Source organism: Lithobates pipiens, unplaced genomic scaffold (genome assembly GCF_037356315.1).
Source record: "Lithobates pipiens isolate NorthernLeopardFrog02 unplaced genomic scaffold, aLitPip1_a1.2 Scaffold_16, whole genome shotgun sequence".
In the NCBI taxonomy this organism is placed as follows: Eukaryota; Metazoa; Chordata; class Amphibia; order Anura; family Ranidae; genus Lithobates; species Lithobates pipiens.
Genome location: NW_027507748.1, coordinates 35,649,690 through 35,674,634, shown reverse-complemented (window position 1 = coordinate 35,674,634; position 24,945 = coordinate 35,649,690). Strand labels below are relative to the sequence as shown.

Here is a 24,945-nt window from a genome sequence, read left to right as displayed (position 1 = left end):
GTCATCAAATTATTTTACAGAAAATGACAGTGCTACAGATTGATAAGGAATTGTAATTTTTAATAACATTCAATTACAATATGGCTTGCGTAGCAATTGTATATGGCACATTATTATATATTTTTTTATTTATTTAGAGTTACTCTTTAAGTGTCATATAGACATAATTAAATGTGAGTACATTGATTTAAACAATAAAAATACAATATATATATATATATATATATATATATATATATATATATATATATACACACACACACGCCAGAGCTACAATGGAATGGTTTAGATGATAGCATATTTATGTGTTAGAATGGCCCAGTCACAGTCCAGACCTAAATCCTTTTGCAAATCTGTGGCAAGACTTGAAAATTGCTATTCACAGACGCTCTCCATCCAATCTGACAGAACTTGAGATATTTTTCAAAGAAGAAGAATGGGCAAAAATTTCCCTCTCTAGATGTGCAAAGCTGGTAGAGACATCCCTAAAAAGACTTGCGGCTGTAATTGCAGCGAAAGGGGATTCTACAAAGTATTGACTCCGGGGGGCGCCATACAAATGTACCCCACACTTTTCACATGTTTATTTGTAAATCATTTTGAAAACCATTTTATAATTTTTTTTCCACTTCACAATTTTGTGCCACTTTGTGTTGGTCTATCACATAAAATCCCAATAAAATACATTTATGTTTCTGGTTGTAACATGAAAAAAAATAAAAAGTTCAAGGGGTATGAATAATTTTCCAAGGCACTCTAGCTAGATTAAAAAAAAAAAAAAAAAATCATATATATATATTATATATATATATATATATATATATATATATATATATATATATATATATATATATATATATATATATATTTTTTTTTTTTAAATATATGGTATTATACTATTCGGAGTACGTTTTCTCTTTGGGGGTGAATTGAACAGTATGAACGATGTTTGGAAGGCTTATAGGAAGGATTTAGTACTACTAACAAGCCTTTGAGATTTATCGCATTTAAGGTCAATAAGCTTTGGTGAGTGACCCTGCCCAGCGCTGGGTGTGATGTGTACTCAAGTCGCACTGACATTGTTACAGATTTTTTTTTTTTAAGAGTAAATTGAATTTTTATTTTAGTATTATTTTTTCAACACAAGGTTATCTGTTTAGTCGGATCATTTGGTTGGTGCAAAAGTGGATATATACAGGTGCATATCATAAAATTAGAATATCAAAAGGTTAATTTAGTTCAGTAATTCAATTCAAAAAGTGAAACATTGATTTTTTAACACAGAAACTTTGGCTTACTGAAAAGTATGTCCATGTACAGTATAATATGCACTCAATACTTGGTCAGGGCTCCTTTTGCATGAATTACGGCATCGATGCGGGGTGGCATGGAGGCGATCAGCCTGTGGTCTTGCTGAGGTGTTATGGAAGCCCAGGTTGCTTAGATAGAGGCCTTCAGCTCATCTACATTGTTGGGTCTGGTGCTTCTCATCTTCCTCTTGATAATACCCCACAGATTCTCTATGGGGTTTAGGTCAGGAGAGTTTACGGGCCAATCAAGCACATTGATACCATGATCATTAAACCAGGTATTGGTACTTTTGGCAGTGTGGGCAGGTGCCAAGTCCTGCTGGAAAATAAAACCAGCATCTCTCTGGTCAACAGAGATAAGCATGAAGTGCTCTAGAATGTCCTGCTAGAGGGTTTCACTGGACTTTTTTTTGACTGTTGCTATTCACGGAACTATGACTTTTCAATCATGTACATTTATTACAATTTTTATATGTAAAGTGCTTCATTTAAAGTCCCAGGACCTTTTGGAATTTACCAGACTACAGGTATTGAAGAAACACAGCATCATCTGGGCCTTTGCACACAGGACCTTTTCACAGCTGTGTCTTCAGGTTCAGGTTGTGGAATAGCCAAGTCATCCGTTTACATAAGAACGGATGACTGGCCAGGTCAATGGGCCAAAATGTTTCTCTTTAGATGGAAGACAATAGAAGCAATACATGCTTCTGTAAACTCTGGCCGGCTTCTCGCACCCTGGTACAATGACAGTGAGATTAATCGCCATTTTACTCCCTAACAGTTAACTCTTCTTCAGCCAAGAGTGCTTTTTTCTTTACGTTTCAGCGCTGTCTCAGTTCTCGCACACTGCACATTATACCTTTCAGCGTTGGCAGTGTCTCATAACAAATGATCCATAATTATCTTTTTTCCGGGACAGATTAGGCTTCACCATTTGCTGTCCTAAAGCTGGTTTAAACCGTCCTGGATTTCAAATGGTTAAAACCAAGCTCATGGCTGCAGCTGCACCCATGAGCTTGGTATCATTATTTTTCAACCGGCAATTGGCTGTTCGGTAAAATCAATCAATAGGGATGAGCCGAACCCCCCTCGGTTCGGTTCGCACCACCACCAGAACCTTCGAATGGACCAAAAATTCTTACGAACTTTAGAACCCTATTAAAGTCTATGGGACTCAAACGTTCCAAATCAAAAGTGCTAATTTAAAGGCTAATATGCAAGATATGCAACAGACAACACCAGCAATAAGGGGTATCTTCAGGTGTATACTGCGCTGGAGGCACACAACACCCACTAACTCCTGCAGATGGCTGTATTAGAGAACACCAGCAATAAAGGGTAGATACAGGTGTATACTGTGCTGTGCTGGAGGCACACAACACCCACTAACTACTGCAGATGCCTTTATTATAGAACACCAGCAATAAAGGGTAGATACAGGTGTATACTGTGCTGGAGGCACACAACACCACTTTAACTTTAAGATGCCTGAGAAAAGAACACACTGTCCATCTGTTTCCCCCTCCCCTCTCTTCTCTTTTCATTCTCCAGTCCTTATCCATCCTTGCTCCCCTTTTCCCCTTTACATCCCTATACTTATCTCCTTTCTAAGTCTGTTAGAAAATGGAAAATGAAGGGAGGAGTACCGGCTAATGCCGAATGAGACCCAACAAATTGGTTACTACCGCGACCGTGTCACCATACTTGTTCCCTATCAGAACAGTATTAGCTGTGGTTTGACCCTTATCTTACTCTGTTTTGATCTGTAATGCTGGGAATTCTCCCTTTCTTGGTGTTCAATAAAAATTTTATATTTGAAAAAAAAAAAGAACACACTGTCTCTGCCTATCTAGCTCTTTCCCTACACGCCGGAACACACTACACAAAGCCGCCACGCTGGCGGCCTTATATAGTGTGGGGCGTGTACTAAACCCCCTGAGCTATAATTGGCCTCCTCGTTGCCGGCGCTGTGATTGGCCAAGCATGCGGGGTCACAGTGCATGCTTGGCCAATCATGAGCCAGCAATGCACTGCGATGGCGTAGTGCATTGCATTATGGGGCGTTCATGCCACACAAATTTGGTGCGAACGGTCCACAAAGATCTGAATTTGCCAAACAGATAAACGACTCAAACCCCGAGTTCATCCCTAGTTGTGAGTCATGGTGGGTGCAAAGGTGGTAAAAGTCATTGGGCGCCAGACACTTCTTGGATGTAAAAGAGGTTTATTTCTTTAATAAAGGTCCTTTTTATATTTTGTAGGGGAAAGAGGGTTAGGGCCAGAACACCCTTAAAGAGGAAGTATACCCTGATGGGTTTACTTCTTCTTTGTCTCCCTGCAAAGGTAAAGCATAATGGGCTACTATGCATCACATAGTAGCCCATTATGTGTCACTTACCTGACACAGGACCCAGCGATGTCACCTCTGTCCCCTGTAGCACGGAGCGTCCATCTTGTTCCGGGTATCGCTGCTCCGGCCACTCATAGCGCCGGAGCAGCGATGACGTCACTCCCGCTCATGCGCACGGGAGCCGCCGCTAACGGCATATCGCCATTAGCAGCGGCATACTGCTAACGGCGATAGTGCGCCTGCGCACCGCTGTCTACAGCGCATGCGCCGTAGACAGCTGTGCCTGTCTTTTTGTAAATATCTTCTAAACCGTGCAGGTTTAGGAGATATTTCTTGGACCTATAGGTAAGCCTTAATCTAAGGGTTTACAACCACTTTAAGTAGTTGCAATTTTAAATGGCAGAATCTGAGACTTCAACAGGAGGACAGCCGTACAGGGAAAGGCCCCAGCAAGCTGCCACTTCTGCACGTGCAGGATTGCTGTCTCCTATGGCAACTGTACTTAAACAACTTCTAACTCAAAGTAACATTTATCTTAGCTGTACTACAACTTCTCCTTGTAGTTCTTGAGCTCCTGGTCTCTCACTTGACCCTCTGAATCCCATGAGCTCCTCAAGGCATTTGTGGTGGTATCTCCCTCAAGCGTCACCCACGCTTCCCTGATGGGTCCCTAGCTTGACACTTCGGCTATCTTCAAACTTCACCCTTGCTTACCGGCTTGGTCCCTAGCTTGACACACAAGGCTGCTCTGCAAGCGTCACCTACACTGGATGTGTCACTGATTTGATTACCGCCTGAAGTTTCCAGATTCTCCACCATTCCCGTTCGGTTAGAATACGGCTCTGGTACTTGCTTCAGTAAGTCACTGTGGTCCCTGGAAAAGGCGATTGGTCCCTTTGTGGTGACAACTTCCCTTCTATCTCTGAACACTGACAGGTTCTCAGGCCGGCAGAACCGTCACTTCTGGTTGGACTGCAAGCCGCAGTCCCAATCCTGCGGTGCCCTTTTACTTCTGGATAGGCCCTCACACAACCTGGCAGCCTGATGCCCCCAGGATAGGCCCAATCTCCGGCCTAGCAGCCCAGGGCATATGACACACATCCACCCAGATGGCGGTCTGGGTGGCACACAAGAACCCAGATCACCTGACCTCACCCAAATATACAGGCTCTCCCAGCAGGCCAAGAGATCAACAAAATCCCTGCCCATCTGGTGGTAGAAGAGGAAAGTACAACCAGGCCAAACTTATGGAGAAGCCAATGGATCCTTAGTAATTAACTACAGTAGCTACTCCTGACAGGGAGTTTGGTGAGGAGCTCCCTGACTAAACCCCAGGGGGCGCTAAACTTACAATATTTTTTATTTTAGTGCTCGGCTGCAATATATTTTCCTGAAGAAGCAGGCCATGACCCGTGAAACGCAACTCCGTCGAAGCTACTGCAAGCCTCTTATCCCATAACTGCAGTGGGGCTGATGAGAATCAACACTACGTTTTTCATGTTTGTGGTACATGTGTACATCTCTATGTCTAAATATTATAAAATTGTATGAATAAATCTTTTGATAATTTGTTTACCCATTTGGTACCGTCAAAATCCTTCAAATCCAGTATGTTAGGGCCATTTGTGTAGTCTATTTCCAGGATGAGGTACCGGACATATGCTGTCCATCATTTGAGGTCCCTCTTTTGAGGCCGCCTCCCATTTTTTCTTTCAATTACAACAGCTCACTCTCATCCTCCCTGGATACACTTAATCTCTTCTCTACATACAGATGCTCTTCTCTACATTCGTCCAATGCTGCATCTGTCCCCCGCCGCTTCTAAGACTGAGAACTGAGTGATCAAAATTTGCCAATCACACAGTTTCCAGTCTTCTGTGAGCAGAGAGCCGGTGACTCTCAGTCACCGGTTCTCTGCTCTGGCCCTCCATCACTCACTGTGGCACTGGGCTATGAGGGGGCGGGAGTGGCTGGCTCAGTCTCCCAGAGGCTCACTGAGAGGCTGAGCCATCTGCCAGTCCAGACATCTGGGTGTATCCCAACTGCAAAGTCATGAGCAATCCAGAGCCTGGACCGGTTGAGTGGCATCGGCCAACAGCAGGCTTAAGCTTGTTGTCAGCTGAAAATGGGCCCTAAAACAGTGGAGCAGGGCGCTGGCAGGGCGTCAGAAAAAGTCCTGCCAGCAGCTTTTCTGGAGTGCATTAGGAGCGGTGAACTCACCACTCCTAAAGCACCCCTGCCCATTGAAATCAGTGTGCAGCGCCACTGTAGCAGTGCTTTGTGGGTGGTTTTAACCCTTTTTCGGCTGCTAGCAGGGGTTAAAAGCGCCCTGCTAGCGGCCGAATAGCGTTGCAAAAACGTCAGTAAAGCTAAAATAGCAGTGTTTTACCGTCGAGGCCCGGGACAGCTCAGTGTGAAAGGGCTCTCACTGTAATAGTCAGCACTACTACTAGCCCTGATCTCCCTGCCCCACCGCATACTGATTACATGGGGGGGGTGGGGGGCTCTTGGTTGGCACTGCCACCATTTAATGAATATATTGTTATCTTTTCAGTGAATGCAAGGCTTTCTCTAATTTGACTCCAGTGAGTTAAAGTGATTGTTCTTGCGCTTGCCTTATCGTTGTCTGTATAATCAGGGGTGTGTAGTGGGTGGGTGAACTAGGGCTGGACTTTGTCAGTGGTATGTGGCATGTGGTCTGTCATAGCTTGAGTCATAGTCAGGTGTCCGTCCATGCATTAAGGCGCAAGGAAGACTATATGGCAGCATTTCTGCACACTGGAGACTGAGAACCGAGCGTTCAGTGGTCTTTAAATCGCTCAGTTCTCAGTCTTTAGAAAATGACTGGCAGATTTTTTGCAAGGCATAATATATGGCAGCATTTCTTCAGATTCTGTGCCACTGCTTCACCTCTTGCCTGCTAACCTCCTTAAGAACATCAGCAGGCTGGTGACACCCACCCTGAGTATCCTGTGTCCTGTGAGTCTACCCAAGCAACTCCCACCCAACAGCTTACAAAACCAACACCTTCACCAACGCAATCCTAATTTAACTTTTAGGAGTTGGCCAAGATTTTAGATTAATTGCATGGCAATAATACATAAATGACCTAAAGGTTGCTGTTCATATATTTTTGTGGAGTTATTTTATATGCATTCTCTTATGAGATTGAGCTGCATTCCATCCTCTCTGACTCATGTCTCTCTTCACCTGCAGGTTGCGGTATAAAGGGTATTTCGGAGGTGTGACTGCCATGACCACGAACCAGTTTGCCAAGGTGAACGGTTATTCAAACAATTACTGGGGCTGGGGAGGTGAGGACGATGACCTACGGATCAGGTAAGGGAAATTTTCAGCCCTGGGGCTACAATGTTCTCGCTGTACTATCCTATGGTGCAACTCGTTGACCTTTTATTGGTACTTTCCTTAACACAATTTCACTTTTACATGCCCCGCAGTAAACTTACACTATATTATCAAAAGTATTAGGACATCTGCCTTTACATGAACTGTATTGGAATCCCAGTCTTAGCCCTTGTACACACGCAACCTCAGGCAAAAAGTGTAGCAAAGCATTGCGGCCAGGTGAGGATGTAATGTTAGCATTGGGGTGGGGGCGATAAAAACAGGTGGCTGAGCAGTGCTTATTAGCCCTTGTACACACGGTTGGACATTCCGACAACCAAATCCGTCGGATTTTGTCCGACGGATTTTGTCCGAAACTGTTGCATACACACGGTCGGACAAAGTTGTCGGAAAATCCAATCGTTCAGAATGTGGTGACGTTATTTCGTTACGACGGGACTACGTTCAGGCTAGTAGCCAATAGCTTTGGTCTAGGAATTTGATCTGAGCATGCGTGGCACTTTGTCCGATCGGAATTCTCTACACATGATTGGAAAAGGTCCGATCGGATCATGTTGTCGGAAAGTTTTATAGCCAAGCTGGAAAACTTGGTTCATCTGATATTCTGATGGAAACAGTCCGATGGAGCCCACACGCGGTCGGATTATCCGACAACACGGTCCGATCGGACATTTTCTGTCGGAATGTCCAACCGTGTGTACAAGGGCTTAGTCAGTAGGGTTCAATATTGAGTTGGCCCACCCTTTGCAGCTATAACAGCTTCAACTCTTCTGGGAAGGCCGTCCACAAGGTTTAGGAGTGTGTCTATGGGAATGTTTGACCATTCTTCCAGAAGCGCATTGGAAAAAAAATGTAAAAAATGAATCGGTTCAACATAATGAATACAGTGAAATGAAATTTTTCAATTAACAAATGCTTCCAAAATGAAACGAAAATTTCCAGTGTGCACATGTGTAATAAAAATATACAAATATATAAAAGCACAAGTATTTATTGTGCCAATTTTCCCAAAAAATTAAGGTGAGAAACACCTTACACATATAAAAGGCATTGAAGAATTATAATGCCCCAACAAATTGTTGTTCTGTCACCACTTTTCGTGAGGACCATTTCATCAGGGCATTAGGCACCAATCTTTACAAATGCTGTAGCACAAATATGTCAGACCAGGAACGAAACAAACTGACATAGCATTCATGGGAGTAGACAGTCTCCCCGGTAGAGACTGGACAAGGGATCACCCAGGTATAAATTTATAGAATGCATTCAAAATCTGTACAAAATCTGGGCACAAATCAAGTAGCCAACAATGTATATGCATTAGGATGGCAGGGATGTCTATTTGCACTCATAACGCAACAATATAAACCGTGAAAATGGGGCGCAATCCAGTTTGCCCAAACTTGGTGAACAACCTGGTAGTGATGTAACAGATTCTCGACACCACATGTCCCAGTCTGTTTACGAATGGAAACGTTTTCATATGTTGTTGTGGTTTCCTGAGGGCTATATCTAAAGTCCCATTTTTCCAATAATTTTATTGCTGTTTATTATGGGATGATTCCCTTAGGAGATCTGCAAAAAAATGAAATAAATGTTAATATACTGCAGGATATCTGATGGAAATAAATAGTAATCTGCAAAAAAAAAAAAAAAGAAGTGAAATGGCTGTTAATAGTCTACAGGAGATCTTCTAAAAAAAAGAAATAGACGCTAATAGTCTGCAGGAAATCTGGTGAGAAAACGAAATAGATACCAATAGTCTGCAGGAGATCTGCAAAAAAATGAAATAGATGCTAATAGTCTAATAGTAACAAATAGTAATCTGCAAAAGAAATAAAAAATGAAATAGATAGTATCTATATTCTATTCTGTTCTACTGTTTTTCTAGTCTATTCTCTATTTCTATTCAAATCTTTTCTATTCAAATTCAAATTCATTCTATAAGAAATTCGAATGTCGGAAAGAAATATATATATATATATATATATATATTATAAAACCACCATCTTCCGAAATTCGAATTTAGTATATAATGATTTCGATTTTAATAGAATATAAAAGAATAGACTAGAAAAACAATAGAACAGAACAGAATAAAATATAATATATTCTGTTCTATCGTTTTTTTCTAGTCTATTTTCTATTTTATTATAATCTTTTCTTTCCAAATTTAAAATTAATTAATTAAAAAATGTGAATTCATACTATTCGAAATTCTAATTTATTCTATTTGAAATTTGAATTTCAGAGGATGGTTGTATATTCTTTCCATTTTATTCTATTAAATTATATTTTTTTCTAATCTTTTCTATTTGAATTAGAAATTTTGGAAGATGGTTAGTTACTTACTTATATACATCTGTCACATCAACTTCTCATACTTGCAGTGTACCAGTGCAAAAAAACACACACATCTTATTTCATTTATATTTATCACATCAATGAAGTTGTCAGCATGCCTGATTGAAGAAGTCACAGATGTCGATCGCAAGGCAAGTACATATGCTGTATGTCATTGTCCACTTGCCACAAGTTGTGTATTGTCCACTTGCTACATCACCTGCCATAAGTTGTGTATTGTCCACTTGCAATGACACCTGCCACAAGTGCCACGTGACCTGCCACATGACCAAGTTGTGGATTGTCCACTTGCCACATCACCTGCCACAAGTTGTGGGGTTCCTAGAACCAAGTGACCCAGAGATATGGACAATATGTCAAGTACTTTTCTGCAGAAGAGAATGACCTTTTGCGACCCGACTATTGGGCCACGTATCTCGGGGTCACTTGTAGCTAGGAACCCCAAATTTGGTATGCAAACACAGTAGAACTAGCACTACAAAATCTCCAATTTGGGTTATTTCAACCAAATTCGAAAATATTTCCACCGGATTCTAAATGATTTCAACATGATTCGAAATTATTTCAACCGCATTTGAAACTATTTCAACTGGATTCGAAAATATTTTGCGACCCGAATTTAGGGCCATGTATCTCGGGGTCACTTGGTGCTAGAAACCCCAAATTCTAGTTCTACTGTGTTTGCATACCAAATTTGGGGTTTCTAGCTACAAGTGGCCCCAAGATACGTGGCCCCGAATTCAGGCCACAAAATGTAATTTTTCGAATTTGATTCGAATTTCGTTTAAATTTGTTAGCATTGTAATTCGGTAATTCGGATGCATCCGAATGTCCGAATAATGAAAATTCGTCCGAATTTCGATTCAGAACGAAACGAGATGCACATGCCTATTTAGGTCTGGACTGGGCCATTCTAACATATGAATAGGCTTAGATCTAAACCATTCCATGGTAGCTCTGGCTGTATGTTTAGGGTCCTTGTCCTGCTGAAAGGTGAACCTCCGCCCCAGTCTCAAGTCTTTTGCAGACTCTAAAGCCGCGTACACCCGATCGGAATTTCCAACGGGAAATTTCCGATGTGAGCTTGTTGTCGGAAAGTCAGACCGCGTGTATGCTCCATCAAACATTTGCTGTCGAAATTTCCTTACACAAATGTTTGAGAGCAAGTTCTCAAATGTTCCGACAACAAAACTTTGTTGAACAAGGACACACTTACTCTTTCCCCCATCTATTGTGTATCACCACTGCGCTAAACAAAAAACTATAAACTAAGCCGCCACTTTAAAAAAACAAAATGTGTACAATATTCCTTATCTAAACAGTAGAATAAGCAGCGCTGAATATAAATCCACACCAGTGAATTCAAAAATATTAAAGATGATAGACCCAGTCCAGTGAACATGAATTACTAAATGTTACTACACTGTGCAAGCCCTGCCCCGAGCATACAGAAAATAGAGAAAATTAATTAATAGTTTGTATCGAAATTAATTAACACAAATTATTATATAGTGCATATCACCAGATGAATAGTGATAACAAATATATACGATCTGTTGAAAAAAATATCCTGTGACTAAATATTATTCAACACTAAAAGTAAATAAACAAATAACGAGAATCAAATGAATTGTTTCAAGTTCTATCAAACAATGTCCACTTCCTAAAAACATTGTTATGCCGCATACACACGATCAAACAGTCTGGGGGAAAAGTCCGGCAAACTCAAGTCCGCCAAACAATCCCCCCGTGTGTAGCCTCCGGCATACTTTTTTGACCCGACAGTACGGCGGACTTATAATTTTGGTTTGCACAAAAATTTGCACGCCGTACTCGCATTTCGGCGGACAATCCGGCCGTGTGTATGCCAGTCCGCTGTACTTTTGAAATGAGCAGACTTTTCCCGCCCGGAGAAAAGTCCGCTCATTTCGAGCGGGTCTCCAGGTAGGCGGGGCCCGCGAAGGAGACGTCGCTGGCCCCGCCGCCTGGTATGGACTTAAAGGGGAACCCCAACGCCGAAAAAAATTGGCGTGGGGGTCCCCCCCCAAGTCCACAACAGACCCTTGTCCGAGCACGCTACCCGGCCGGCCAAGAAAGGGGGGCGAGCGAGCGCCCCCCACCTCCTTAGCCGTACCAGGCCGCGTGCCCTCAACATGGGGGGTGCCTTGGGGAAGGGGGGCCGCGCGGCCCCCCCACCCCAAAGCACCTTGTCCCCATGTTGATGAGGACAAGGGCCTCTTCCCGACAACCCTGGCCGTTGGTTGTCGGGGTCTGCGGGCGGGGGGGCTTATCGGAATCCGGGAGCCCCCTTTAATAAGGGGGCCCCGGGATAACGGTCCCCCACCCTATGTGAATGAGTATGGGGTACGATGTACCCCTACCCATTCACCTGTAAAAAAAAGGTACAAAAAAAAACACAACACACGAGATAAAATACTTTATTGCACAGCTCCGGGGGTATCTTCTTGTAGCTCTTTTGCTAGCGGAGGAGTCCGGCTTTCTTCCTCGCCGCCGGCCTCTTCTCCCGACTTCGGGGGTCTTGTCCCCCTCTTTGGTTCTTCTGCCGGGCCACCGCGCCTTCTTATAGCTCTTTTACAGGCGGTGGCCCGGTCTTCTGTCGCCGCTGCCGCCTTCCGTTCTTCTTCTTCTTCTCCTGGAGATGTTGACTCGACGCTCTCTCCGGCCACAATGCCAGGGACGCACTGCGCGGCCACTTATATAGGGACAAGGGGCGGTGTCACATGGCTTTATGTCACATGGGTTGGTGTCACTTGGTGACCCCGCCCCCTTACGATGTCACAGTCCCCATGTGACATCAACCCATGTGACCAACCCATGTGACATAAAGCCATGTGACACCGCCCCTTGTCCCGATATAACTGGCCGCGCAGCGTGTCCCTGGCATTGTGGCCGGAGAGATCGTCGAGTCAACATCTCCTGGAGAAGAAGGAGAAGAAGAAGAAGAACGGAAGGCGGCAGCAGCGACAGAAGACCGGGCCACCGCCTGTAAAAGAGCTATAAGAAGGCGCGGTGGCCCGGCAGAAGAACCGAAGAGGGGGACAAGACCCCCGAAGTCGGGAGAAGAGGCCGGCAGCGAGGAAGAAAGCCGGACTCCTCCGCTAGCAAAAGAGCTACAAGAAGATAGCGGAGGAGTCCGGCGAGAAGACCCCCGAAGACGGAAGACCCCCGGAGCTGTGCAATAAAGTATTTTATCTCGTGTGTTGTGTTTTTTTTTGTACTTTTTTTTTACAGGTGAATGGGTAGGGGTACATTGTACCCCATACTCATTCACATAGGGTGGGGGACCGGTATCCGGGGGCCCCCTTATTAAGCCCCCCGCCCGCAGACCCCGACAACCAACGGCCAGGGTTGTCGGGAAGAGGCCCTTGTCCTCATCAACATGGGGACAAGGTGCTTTGGGGTGGGGGGGCCAAGCGGCCCCCCCTTCCCCAAGGCACCCCCCATGTTGAGGGCACGCGGCCTGGTACGGCTCAGGAGGGGGGTCGCACGCTCGCCCCCCTTTCCTGGCCGGCCGGGTAGCGTGCTCGGACAAGGGTCTGTTGTGGACTTGGGGGACCCCCACGCTGATTTTTTTCGGTGTTGGGGGTTCCCCTTTAAGTCCATACCAGGCGGCAGGGCCAGCGACATCTCCTTCGCGGGCCCCGCCTACCTGGAGACCCGCTCGAAATGAGCGGACTTTCCTTCGCGTGTGTGGGCGAGTCCGTTCATTTTGAAAGTACGGCGGACTTAGTACGGCGGACTTAGTACGCCGTATTAGTCCGCTGAAAAAGTGCCGTGTGTGGGCAAGTAGCCCGTTCGAAAATTCCGACGGACAGTTTGGCGGACGTCCGCCAGACTAAGTACGTCGGACAGACGGCTACGTGTGTACGCGGCTTTACCAACACCACTGTGAAAGCTCATGAGAATATGATGTATCCCAGTAAAATCATAGTCCATACGTTGAATCTTCAGATCATAATCCAAATAATGGAATAGTGAAAAAAAAAACGTTTAACCAGTGTCTCTTGAATAAACAGCAGATTTCATCTACACTCCTCCACCACACCGCTCTAGATGTGACTCCTTTCCCCTTATGTGATTACACTCACCCGCTGTATATGCCTCACACTTTCGTGTTTGGCTGGATGTGCTTTTTCCCTTTACAGGGTTTAAATGGGGTATCCAGGTTTCCACTCCAGAATGCAGGGCTAGTACCATGGCTGTTCTCATAAACGCCACGGATGTTTCCATAGGTGTCACGGCTGTTCCCATAGATACTCTCATGCAACAAAGAAAAGATTTACTTCCATAGCGTGATACAGTATAAATCCTTCATTTGATTCTCGTTATTTGTTTATTTACTTTTAGTGTTGAATAATATTTAGTCACAGGATATTTTTTTCAACAGATCGTATATATTTGTTATCACTATTCATCTGGTGATATGCACTATATAATAATTTGTGTTAATTAATTTCGATACAAACTATTAATTAATTTTCTCTATTTTCTGTATGCTCGGGGCAGGGCTTGCACAGTGTAGTAACATTTAGTAATTCATGTTCACTGGACTGGGTCTATCATCTTTAATATTTTTGAATTCACTGGTGTGGATTTATATTCAGCGCTGCTTATTCTACTGTTTAGATAAGGAATATTGTACACATTTTGTTTTTTTTAAAGTGGCGGCTTAGTTTATAGTTTTTTGTTTAACGCAGTGGTGATACACAATAGATGGGGGAAAGAGTAAGTGTGTCCTTGTTTTACATATTATTTATATAATCACCTGCTGCTATGGATGCTATCAGGATCTGTCGAACAGACAGATCAACCCTGACAACATCTTCTCAACTAATTGTGAGATGAGTGAAGGGGAGTTAGATATATCAGGGATTTTTAAATAAAACCTTGATTACCTGCTGGAGCAGTAGGCTTGAACATGGTGGGATGTTTTGACCTCTGTTACTATCAGAAGGAAGGGTTAATTTTTGTTATGGTACCCCTGCGGATTGGTTTATGTGGGTCGCACCAAACGGATGTTAGGAGTGCGAATCTCTGAACATCCAGGAAACACCCGGAAGGGGTTCCAGTGCCATGGTGTGTCATTGCACTTTGAGGAACACCATTAGTAGGATTTTGTATATATGTGTGTTGCACGCGCACTGCAAGCAGTGTGATCACACATATATAAATATATGTATTTTTATATATTTTTATTTGGTTTATTTTTATTTGGTAACAATGTTTTTAGGAAGTGGACATTGTTTGATAGAACTTGAAACAATTCATTTGATTCTCGTTATTTGTTTATTTACTTTTAGTGTTGAATAATATTTAGTCACAGGATATTTTTTTCAACAGATCGTATATATTTGATATCACTATTCATCTGGTGATATGCACTATATAATAATTTGTGTTAATTAATTTCGATACAAACTATTAATTAATTTTCTCTATTTTCTGTATGCTCGGGGCAGGGCTTGCACAGTGTAGTAACATTTAGTAATTCATGTTCACTGCACTGGGTCTATCATCTTTAATATTTTTGAATTCACTGGTGTGGATTTATATTCAGCGCTGCTTATTCTACTGTTTAGATAAGGAATATTGTAAACAAAACTTTGTTGTCAGAAAGTCAGATCATGTATACACAGGTCCGAAGCACAAAAGTCCACGCATGCTCAGAATTAAGTATGAGACGGAAGCGCTCGGTCTTGCAAAACTAGCCATCATAATGGAAATAGCACATTCGTCACACAGCAAATTTTTAAATCTTTCAATGCAGCGCATTTTCTTCTTTATAATGCTAGAATAATGAAGTTGCTTTGCTGCTGATATTCACACAGAGTTCTGACAAACTGATTTTTTATTATTTCTTGTGATCTGATGAATAATCTTTGTTTTTGTTGTTTTTTTTTTTTTATCAAGATCTCCAGAATATTTATTTATTTATTTTTTATAGTGATCTCCTTTTTTTTTTTTTTTTTTACATTTCTCCAGATCTGCAGAATAGGGTTTTTTTTTTTGTTTTTTGTTTTTCTAGCGATCTCCATAATATTTTTTGTTGTTTTGTGTGTCAAGTTACCACACCATTATTATCTTTATTTTTTTTACCTCAAAGAGATTGGTTGGTGTTGGTGTCCCTTGTTAATTTGACATTGTATTTTTGAAATGTACCTGCCTACTCACAAACAAACTGTCCTGTTTGAAGTAAAACACATAGCCAAGTATTTGTCAAAACAAAAATTAGGCTGTGTTCTTACAACAGCCTTCGTCTTTTGCTAGACCACACCAAACCCAGGCCATCACTCTTAAATAGGGTTGTAACTTTTTCTTCAAGCCAAATCTGAACACTTTAGCGACGCACACCAAAAATATATATTTTTTAGCATACACTATACCAGGGATATGCAATTAGCGGACCTCCAGCTGTAGCAAAACTACAAGTCCCATCAGGCCTCTGCCTCTGGGTGTCATGCTTGTGGCTGTCAGAGTCTTGCTATGCCTCATGGGACTTGTAGTTCTGCAACAACTGGAGGTCCACTAATTGCATATCCCTGCACTATAGGATTGTAACAGATCCGGGACACCTTTGGGCGCTCCAAAGAGAATAGTAATGTGGCGTGCATAGTGCCCCCTCACCCTCCTATGGGGCCCTGTTCTGAGCCACATTCCTGTCTGAATATTGTGTCCGGGTTTCAGGTGGACTGAAACCTGAACACATGATTTAAAACCCGAACTGTCCCGGTGAATCCCGGACAGTTGGCAACCCTACTCTTAAAGTGGTTGTAAACCCTCCCCCACAACTCTGTCCTATGTAAATCAGAATAAAAAACCCTAATAAACACTGCTTGTAGATATCTCCTTACTTGCTTAGTATTGTTGTAATCCTTTTTGTTCCTTAGAATGAAATCACTTAGCATGCCCAGATCTCCCCTGATTTACAGCACACTCTATGTGCTTATCTATCTGTTATTAGGACTTCCTACGGCACAACAGTGAACTTCCAGGAGACTTCAGAATCATTCAGAGCTTCCTCCTACACACCATGTGACCATGTGACATGACATGCAGTGTAAATTTGGCCATTACTGCAGTCTTATCAGCTGAAGCTGATAAGACTGACAAAGGGAAACATTAGACATCGGCAGTATAGTAAATACTATGAAATAAAACAAGTCAGCTATGAACAGGGAAGCAGGGTTGCCATAGAAACATTGGATTGAGAAGGAGGCTTGGTTAACAGTACAGGAAGTGCTCAATGTAAGGGCAGAAATACACTCTACTGTGGATTCAGAAAACAATACTTAAGATGGTGCTGCCTAACCCCTGGAAACAAGTTTTTTAAAGTTTCTTTAAACAGTAAGTAATATGCGATTTGGGTTGGATTACAGTGGCTATAGTCTGATAATTACTTATTATGATGGACTAAATGAAGAGAAGCATCAGAGTGGGAGAGTTTACTTCCTCTTTAACACTTCCTTCCACGCTTCCTTCCAGGCTGCTGTGGTGGTGTCAGGGCTGGCTTAGCCCTTCCTTCTCTAGGCTGGCTGCTCAGCTGTTGGCTAATTGCCAGCTCTCATCTCTCTCCACAGTTACCAGCTGTTCCTGATCATGCTCGTCTGACCTGCCTACTTAAAGCTGTCCAGCTCACTTCACCTCTGCCTTCACCTTGGTCACATCACAAGAAACCATCTCCTGCGGTTCTGTTTAAAGACTGGCTTGCTGACATCCCTTCTGGCTCCTTATCCTGCTTGCTGTTGCTCTACTTGGATCTCTGACTTCTGGCCTGGCTGATTACCCGATCTGGTTCTTGAACTCTGGCCTGGCTGACTACTCGATCCGGTTAATGGACTCTGGCTATGCTTTGACTACGCTTTTTCTATTTACCTTTTTATTTTTATTTAATAAACAATTGTGATTTAATTGTACTTCTGTCTCGGTCTGATTAATGGTTTCTGACAGATGGGTTGGGTGGCTGTGTTGTTGGATGTGTTGTTGGAGCTGTTGCTGGAGGTGGTGGAGGAGTAATATGGTCCAACTCACACACGTGGCTTTTAGTTGTGAGTTGGCCCCTCATCCCCTTGTTTAGGGCCTGAAGTATTACTTCCTCACAGATGAGGCGTTGGCCCTCCTCCATTCCTTTCAGTTTACTGGCCTTCATACAGCCTAAGGACTTGTGGACATCAGGGGTTGTTGTGAGGACCACAGTAGCCTGCCGAATCGAATCAAATCAGATTCTTCGCCTTCCTGGTCCTTTTTGTTGGAAGGCGGAGGGGAGGAACCTGGGATTTGGTCAGGCTGCTGGGCCAGGCTGCTGGGCACGGTCACCTCCTGGCTGCCACTTTCCACACCCTCCTCCTGGCTGAGACTTTCCGGTGTATGAAAATGGGACATAGTTTTAGTTTTTTGGTCATCAATCACACACAATTTTCAGATCATGACTGTTGCAAATTGAATGTTAACAAATAGAAACAAATTGAGACTATCATTCTGACCCCAGCACTTTTCATTCTTGTCCCCAACATTTTTGGCTGCTATTGTCTATTGATATGTAAACCACTTTGTTAAATCAGAAATTAGTGATCAATAATAGCATCTAGTTAACGTCATTACATTTTTGACAAGAAATATGTTGAACAATGCTATACCTGGCTCAAGCTGGGCTCCTCCACATCTTCCTGGGTGGAAGGCCCAGGTTGGACTTCTGAAGCCTCATCTGATGTGGAAGGAAGGGTTGATAACGATGGTCTGGGTTCATTCTGGTCGGACAAAAACCGCAGTCTGTCATAGTACCACAGCCTGGGGACATATATGTCATCTGCAGCTGCTCCTGATCTCATGGAATCCTGGACCTTTTTGCGCTCAGTATTTTATGTGTTCCTCAGGCCACCAATTTTGGCCTTCAAATAGGGGATGTCTGCTGTGGGAGCCACCAGCTTCACCAATTCCAACAGTTTCTCCAGCGCTGCCTTCCTCTTTAGCTTGTTGGAGTAATCTCGGTGTTTGACTTGCCATAGACATGGCAGCTCCCTGTACGTGTCTATAAAGTTTGGTAAGAATTCTGGATCTGTAAATTTATCCATTTTATCTGCAAGACAGAACACAAGACAAACCCTAATGTCAGGCTAAACGCTCCTAATCTTGTCCCAATATAGGCCTCAATCTATAAGCAGTATAGACTACTAACCACTGATGCCCCAAATTAAAATTGTACCTTTTGTTTGTGCGATCGGCATTTACGATACTCCATCCCCCGCTCACAGATCTTACGTATGAAACACGCGTGTTATGCTTTATATACACTGCACATGCGTGAAACTCCGCCACTGACCTTCTTTCTAGTGTATTCTCGCCCCTTCTCTGTCGGCACAGTGGGAGAGCACGCGGCGGAAACAGAGTAGGTGCCTGCAGAGAGCGGCAACGAGGAAAGCCCAGAGCAAGGCAGTTCCTGATTCAGGAGGAGATATAAGGCCTCAAATATGCCCTTTGTAGAGATGGTAGAGATGGTGGACATCTTGAAGAGGGCAGACTATGATGGGAAGTATGGACCTTACCCAAATGTGAGAAAGGCCAAGATCATGACTAAAGTTGTGAGAAGTCTGCACAGTAATTTTGGGGTGCGACGATCCAAGGAGCAATTGAGGAAATGCTGATCAGATCTGAAATTGAGGGAGCATGATCAGTATAGAAGGATCGCATGATCAGTATAGAAGGATCGGGAAACTGCTTCTAAAAGGTACATTTTTGTCGTTTGTTCCTATTATTATTATTATTACTTTATTGCTGCTCCATGTGCTTTTCTTTACTGTTGTAAAGTTTAACCACTTAACCCCCCGGACCATTTTGCAGGCCAAAGACCAGAGCACTTTTTGCGATTCGGCACTGCGTCGATTTAACTGACAATTTCGCGGCCGTGCCACGTTGCTCCCTAACAAAATTGACATCCTTTTGTTCCCACAAATAGAGCTTTCTTTTGGTGGTATTTGATCACCCCGGCGGTTTTTATTTTTTGCGCTATAAACAAAAAAAAGCGTAAATTAAAAAAAAAAAACGCATTATTTTTTACATTTTGCTATAATAAATATCCCCCAAAAATATATCTAAAAAAATTTTTTTCCTCAGTTTAGGCCAATACGTATTCTTCTACATATTCTTGGTAAGAAAAATCGCTATAAGCGTTTATTGATTGGTTTGCGAAAAAGTTATAGCGTTTACAAAATAGGGGATAGTTTTATGGCATTTTTATTAATAATTTTTTTTTACTAGTAATGGCAGAAACATCAGACACTTTTGACACATGTTTGGGACCATTGTCATTTATACAGCAATCAGTGCTATACAAATACACTGATTCCTGTGTAAATTACACTGGCAGTGAAGGATTTAACCACTAGGGGGTGGGGAGGGGTTAAGTGAGCCCTGGGGAGTTTTTCCAACTGTGGGGAGGGCATGGCTGTGCATGACATGTCACTGATCTCTGCCCCGATCACAGGGAGCAGAGATCAGTGACACTGTCACTAGGCAGAACAAAGAGATGCTTGTTTACATTAGCATCTCCCCGTTCTTCCTCTCCGTGAGACGATCGTGGGTTATCCTGTGGCAATCAAGTCCGCGGGACCCGCAATCAGACTCATGGAGGTCCTGACCGGTGGGAAGGCGATGGCATGGCGACAAATTTAAAGGGACCTACCTACACGCGTATTTGCCTGTCCGTGCCATTCTGCCAACATACATTGGTGTGCGCCGGTCGGCAAGTGGTTAAAATGGCAAGTTTGAAGTTCGTGGGCACAGTAATCGTTCGTATTAAACATCGTTCTTTCGCCCGCTAATACGACATTTTTGGCAGATGCAGGTTAACAGGTTAACATGCCTACTTGTATAAAAAGAAGTTTAGTACATTGTTGTCTAGATGTGTTTGTAACTAGAATGAAATGCAAACTTGATTCAGTGTAAGGAGAGGACACTCAGCAGCTGTTTACTATCTGGACGCAGGAGCACTAGTGTGGGACACCAGAACAACCTTGTTAGGGTGTCCCACACAGATGCTCCAGTGGAAACTGGGGGTCTCTCCATGTGTGAAACTTTAACAAAAAAGGTAAGTATTCAGGCTTTGGAAAGGGAAAAAAATCAAGTTTTTAGCTTGGAACTCAGCCAAAACAGACAATTGGACGACACTTCCAAGCAATGTTTCATATTATTATTTCTTGCCTCAAATATCTGTGTGCTAAGTATACCTTTTTTGTATTCACATAGGGGAGAAAAGAATAGGGATATATGAGAACAGCAGGAACCACACCTCTCCTGAAAAAGGGGGAATCCCCACACACCATGAAGAAGATGTGGATTCCGCGGTTCAGGAAGTGGGCGAAATGGTGACTACAACAGGTCAGTGTCTGAGACCACAGCTTCAGGTAATAGATGTATGCCTGCATATTTAGAATACATGGTGTGTATTTTTTTTTTTTAGGTGATGTGAATGTTGTGGAAGAAGAAACTCACTTCAACAGTGCAAGTGCACAGATCCTGATCAGCAAAATAATGGTGTGCAATCGTGAATTAGTGAAGGTCAAGGAAAGCATCAACAATGTTGAAAAAAGACTCACCAACATCATTGACGTTTTAGCCAAAATCTAATAAAAAAAAAAAAAAAAATCAATGTTGTTATTTTTTATTTTTTAATATAAATTTTAAAGTAATTTGAAATCCAAATTTTGAAGATGCACACTATGGGGGTTTATTTGCGAAAGGCAAATCCACTTTGCACTACAAGTGAAAACTACAAGTGCAAAGTACACTTGAAATTGCACTGAAAGTGAACTTGGAAGTGCAGTCACTGTAGATCCGAGGGGGGCATGCAAGTGCACTTTCAGTGCAATTTCAAGTGCACTTTGCAAGTGCAAATTTTATTTGCCTTTCGAAGATAACTCCCGGTGTGTCAACATGTACTATCAGCCATCATGGTATAACAATGTACGCGTTTTGTGGGTGCAACCCCTTCCTCTTATCTACTTTAGTTGTGAGGTAGGGGCTGCACGCACAAAACGCGTACATTGATATCCCATGATGGCAGATTGCACATGTTGATACACTGTGTGTCTTTTCCTTACATCTATCAAAATAGATGTAGGGAAAAGACACACATTTTAGGCATGGGATCATGATGGAAATCCACATTTTGCCTTCACTTTATCAAAGTTGAACTTTGTAAGTTCCTGAGTTGTGGATGTTATGGTTTTAAACATGCCTATTTAGCCACAAAAAGGTCATATACTGTCACACATACATGTTTTATACACCAAAGATGTTGGTTTGTTAAAAAAAACCTTTTATAATGCACATGTGAATGTGATTGGAGTAAAATGTTTTATACGCAACAGTGTGCGGCTTCTTCTTTCAATGCTCAATACCAGTTTTTGGAATACCGTATTTTTCGGACGATAAGGCGCACCGGATTATAAGGCGCACTAGCAACGACCGGCTGATATAATGGATATTTCCATATATAAGGCGCATCGGACTATAAGGCGCACTGGATTATAAGGCGCATTTAATGAAACACAACTCGGATGCGGTACTGTAAGTCAAATTTTATTCAACTCTTTAGCAATAACCATAAAATGGTCTATAACAATAACTCTTAACACTGTTCAATTAAATACAAAACCAGACACTCACTTTTTCACTTTATTCTTCAATAACTCTTAACACTGTTCAGTTACCGGTGAATACCGTACAAAACCAGACACTCACTTTTTCACTTTATTCTTCTCCCGCAAATCCATCAAATTCTTCATCTTCAGTGTCTGAGTTTAACAATTGGGCAATTTCGGCATCAAGCACGCCCGTATCCCTCTCATCATTCTCATCAGTATCCGAGTCAGGCTCGTTGCTGTCATCGGTACCGGTACTTAGCTGTTCAGTGATAATTCCGGACTTCTTGAAAGCTCGGATTACACTGGTGACTGATACCTTCGCCCAGGCATCCACGATCCACTGGCAGATAGTGGCGTAACTCGCCCGGCGTTGCCTCCCTGTGTTGGTGAATGTGTGTTCGCCTTCTGTCATCCAATGCTCCCACGCAGCTCGCAGTTTAACTTTAAACGACCTGTTGACACCTATATCTAGTGGCTGCAGTTCTTTGGTTAATCCACCCGGAATGATGGCAAGCACCGAATTAGTTTTCTTCACTTGGGCTTTGACAGTATCTGTCAGATGGGCGCGCATGGAGTCACAGACCAATAGGGATGGAGATTCGTGGAAAAAGCCACCCGGTCTCTTGACGTAAACCTCTCTCAGCCACTCACTCATCTTCTCCTCGTCCATCCAGCCCTTCGGGTTAGCCTTGATGATGATGCCAACCGGAAACTTTTCTTTTGGCAGAGTCTTCCTCTTGAAAATTACCATGGGTGGTAGTTTCTGGCCATTAGCCTGGCAACCGAGAACTACAGTGAAGGATGACTTTTCATTTCCTGTAGTGCGTATAGATACCGTACTGGTCCCTGTTCTCTCGACAGTACGGTTTACAGGGATATCAAAGGTAAGGGGGACCTCGTCCATGTTGGTGATGTGCTCTGGTCGGATTTTCTGTTCATTGATCTTGTTCTTGCAGTAGGTATGGAAAATGGCCAGCTTTTCTTCGTAATCCTTTGGCAGTTGCTGTGACATAGTGGTTCTTGTGCGGATAGAGAGATTCCGCCTTTTCATGAAACGGAAGCACCAAGAGGGACCTCCTCGAAAGTCGTTGATCTCCATGTCGCGTGCGATCGCTGTTGCTTTGAGTCGAATAGAGACAGTAGAGACGCTTCTACCTGCGGTTCTCTGTTCAATAACCCACTGTTCAATTTTGTCCTCCAACTGTGGCCATCTTGCTTTGTTTCCTCGGAAACTCAGTTTGGTCTTCTTTACCTGGCGCAGGGCATCTTCTTGCTTCCTCCACTTCCGTACCATTGATTCATTAATGTTGAATTCTCTCGCAGCTACTCTATTTCCATGCTCTACTGCATGACTGATAGCCTTCAGTTTGAAATCCGCTTCGTAAGCATGTCTCTTAACAGGAGCCATTTTTGGGGCAGCGGGTATACCGTAGAAAATGAACGAATGAATGCGCACACCTCCTGACTAAGATGGCCGTAATGCTCACGAAGCTGCACTGCTTGGATTGGGCATTACGGCCATCTTAGTCAGGAGGTGTGCGCATTCATTCGTTCATTTTCTACGGTATACCCGCTGCCCCAAAAATGGCTCCTGTTAAGAGACATGCTTACGAAGCGGATTTCAAACTCATCGCTATCAGTCACGCAGTAGAACAACCTGAGAGAGGTTTACGGTACGTCAGTTTACGGTAAGAGACCGGGTGGCTTTTTCCACGAATCTCCATCCCTATTTATCTGTGACTCCATGCGCGCCCATCTGACAGATACTGTTAAAGCCCAAGTGAAGAAAACGAATTCGGTGCTTGCCATCATTCCGAGTGCATTAACCAAAGAACTCCAGCGATGTCAACAGGTCATATATAAGGCGCACCGGATTATAAGGCGCACGGTCGATTTTGTGAGAAAATTTAGGCTTTTACGTGCGCCTTATAGTCCGAAAAATACGGTAAGTTGGTGTAGTTACAGTGGCAATGGGGGTTATTTACTGAAGGCAAATGCACTTTGGACTCCAAGTGGCGTTTCAGTGCACTTGTAGTGCAAAGTGGATTTGCCTTTAGTAAATAACCCCCACAGTGCTCTAAAATTTGACCCAATCTTGCAACCAATTAATTCAACGAGTTGAAAAGGATGATTATTTTTATCATTAATGCATTACATACATTAACAACAAAACAATGTGTGTGTGTGTGTGTGTGTGTGTGTGTGTGTGTGTGTGTGTGTGTGTAGCAAACCCATAGCACAACATAATAGTTAGCTGAAGAAGAGATTATCACCTCATGTATCAATTAAGTTACGTTTGCACTATTGAAGAAAATGGGCAAAAATAAAAAGTCCATTGGAGAACCTGGGAGACAGCTAAAAAAACACAAACAGTAAATCATATGAAATATGAGTTCAGTTTTTAACAACCAATTTATTTAAAACATGTTAGACATTATCTGGCATATCAATGGCCCCCTACCCACAAAGTACTCTAGATATCTTTGCCGTACATCACGGAGCGCTTTGGAGGGGCAAGCTAGGATGGCCAGCTTCAAGTGCCATCAGAGTTGGATCCGGTAAGCCGGCCTCAGTCGCAACTGAGGCCACATAGTTGGCTGCGTTTTTGCATAAAAAGTTGTGTAAAATGCAGCATGAAAGAACAATGTGATTTAGTTTATATTCCGCCATATTTATAGCAGTGAGGAATAGGCGGAACTGGCTGGCCATTATGCCAAAGGCATTTTCCACCACTCTTCTGTCTCTTGCCAGCCGGTAATTAAAAGCCCTCTGGTCCAAAGTGAGGGTCCTCATGAGGAATGGTCCCCCAGCACAAAGGCTTCATCTGCTACAAAGATGAATAGGAGTCCCGCCACGTTGTCTACTGGAGGTGGCAAGCCCAAGCTACCATTCTGGA

General features: G+C 43.0%; 1 protein-coding gene across 1 annotated transcript in view; it reads left to right on the top strand.

The window, feature by feature from the left end:
• The window catches only part of LOC143984226 (beta-1,4-galactosyltransferase 4-like), a 55,099-nt gene that overhangs the window by 18,603 nt on the left and 11,551 nt on the right, over positions 1-24,945 (top strand). The window contains exon 4 of the mRNA XM_077484512.1: positions 6,877-6,999. Coding sequence (XP_077340638.1) covers positions 6,877-6,999 — 123 coding nt within the window. The remainder of the gene's footprint in view (positions 1-6,876; positions 7,000-24,945) is intronic.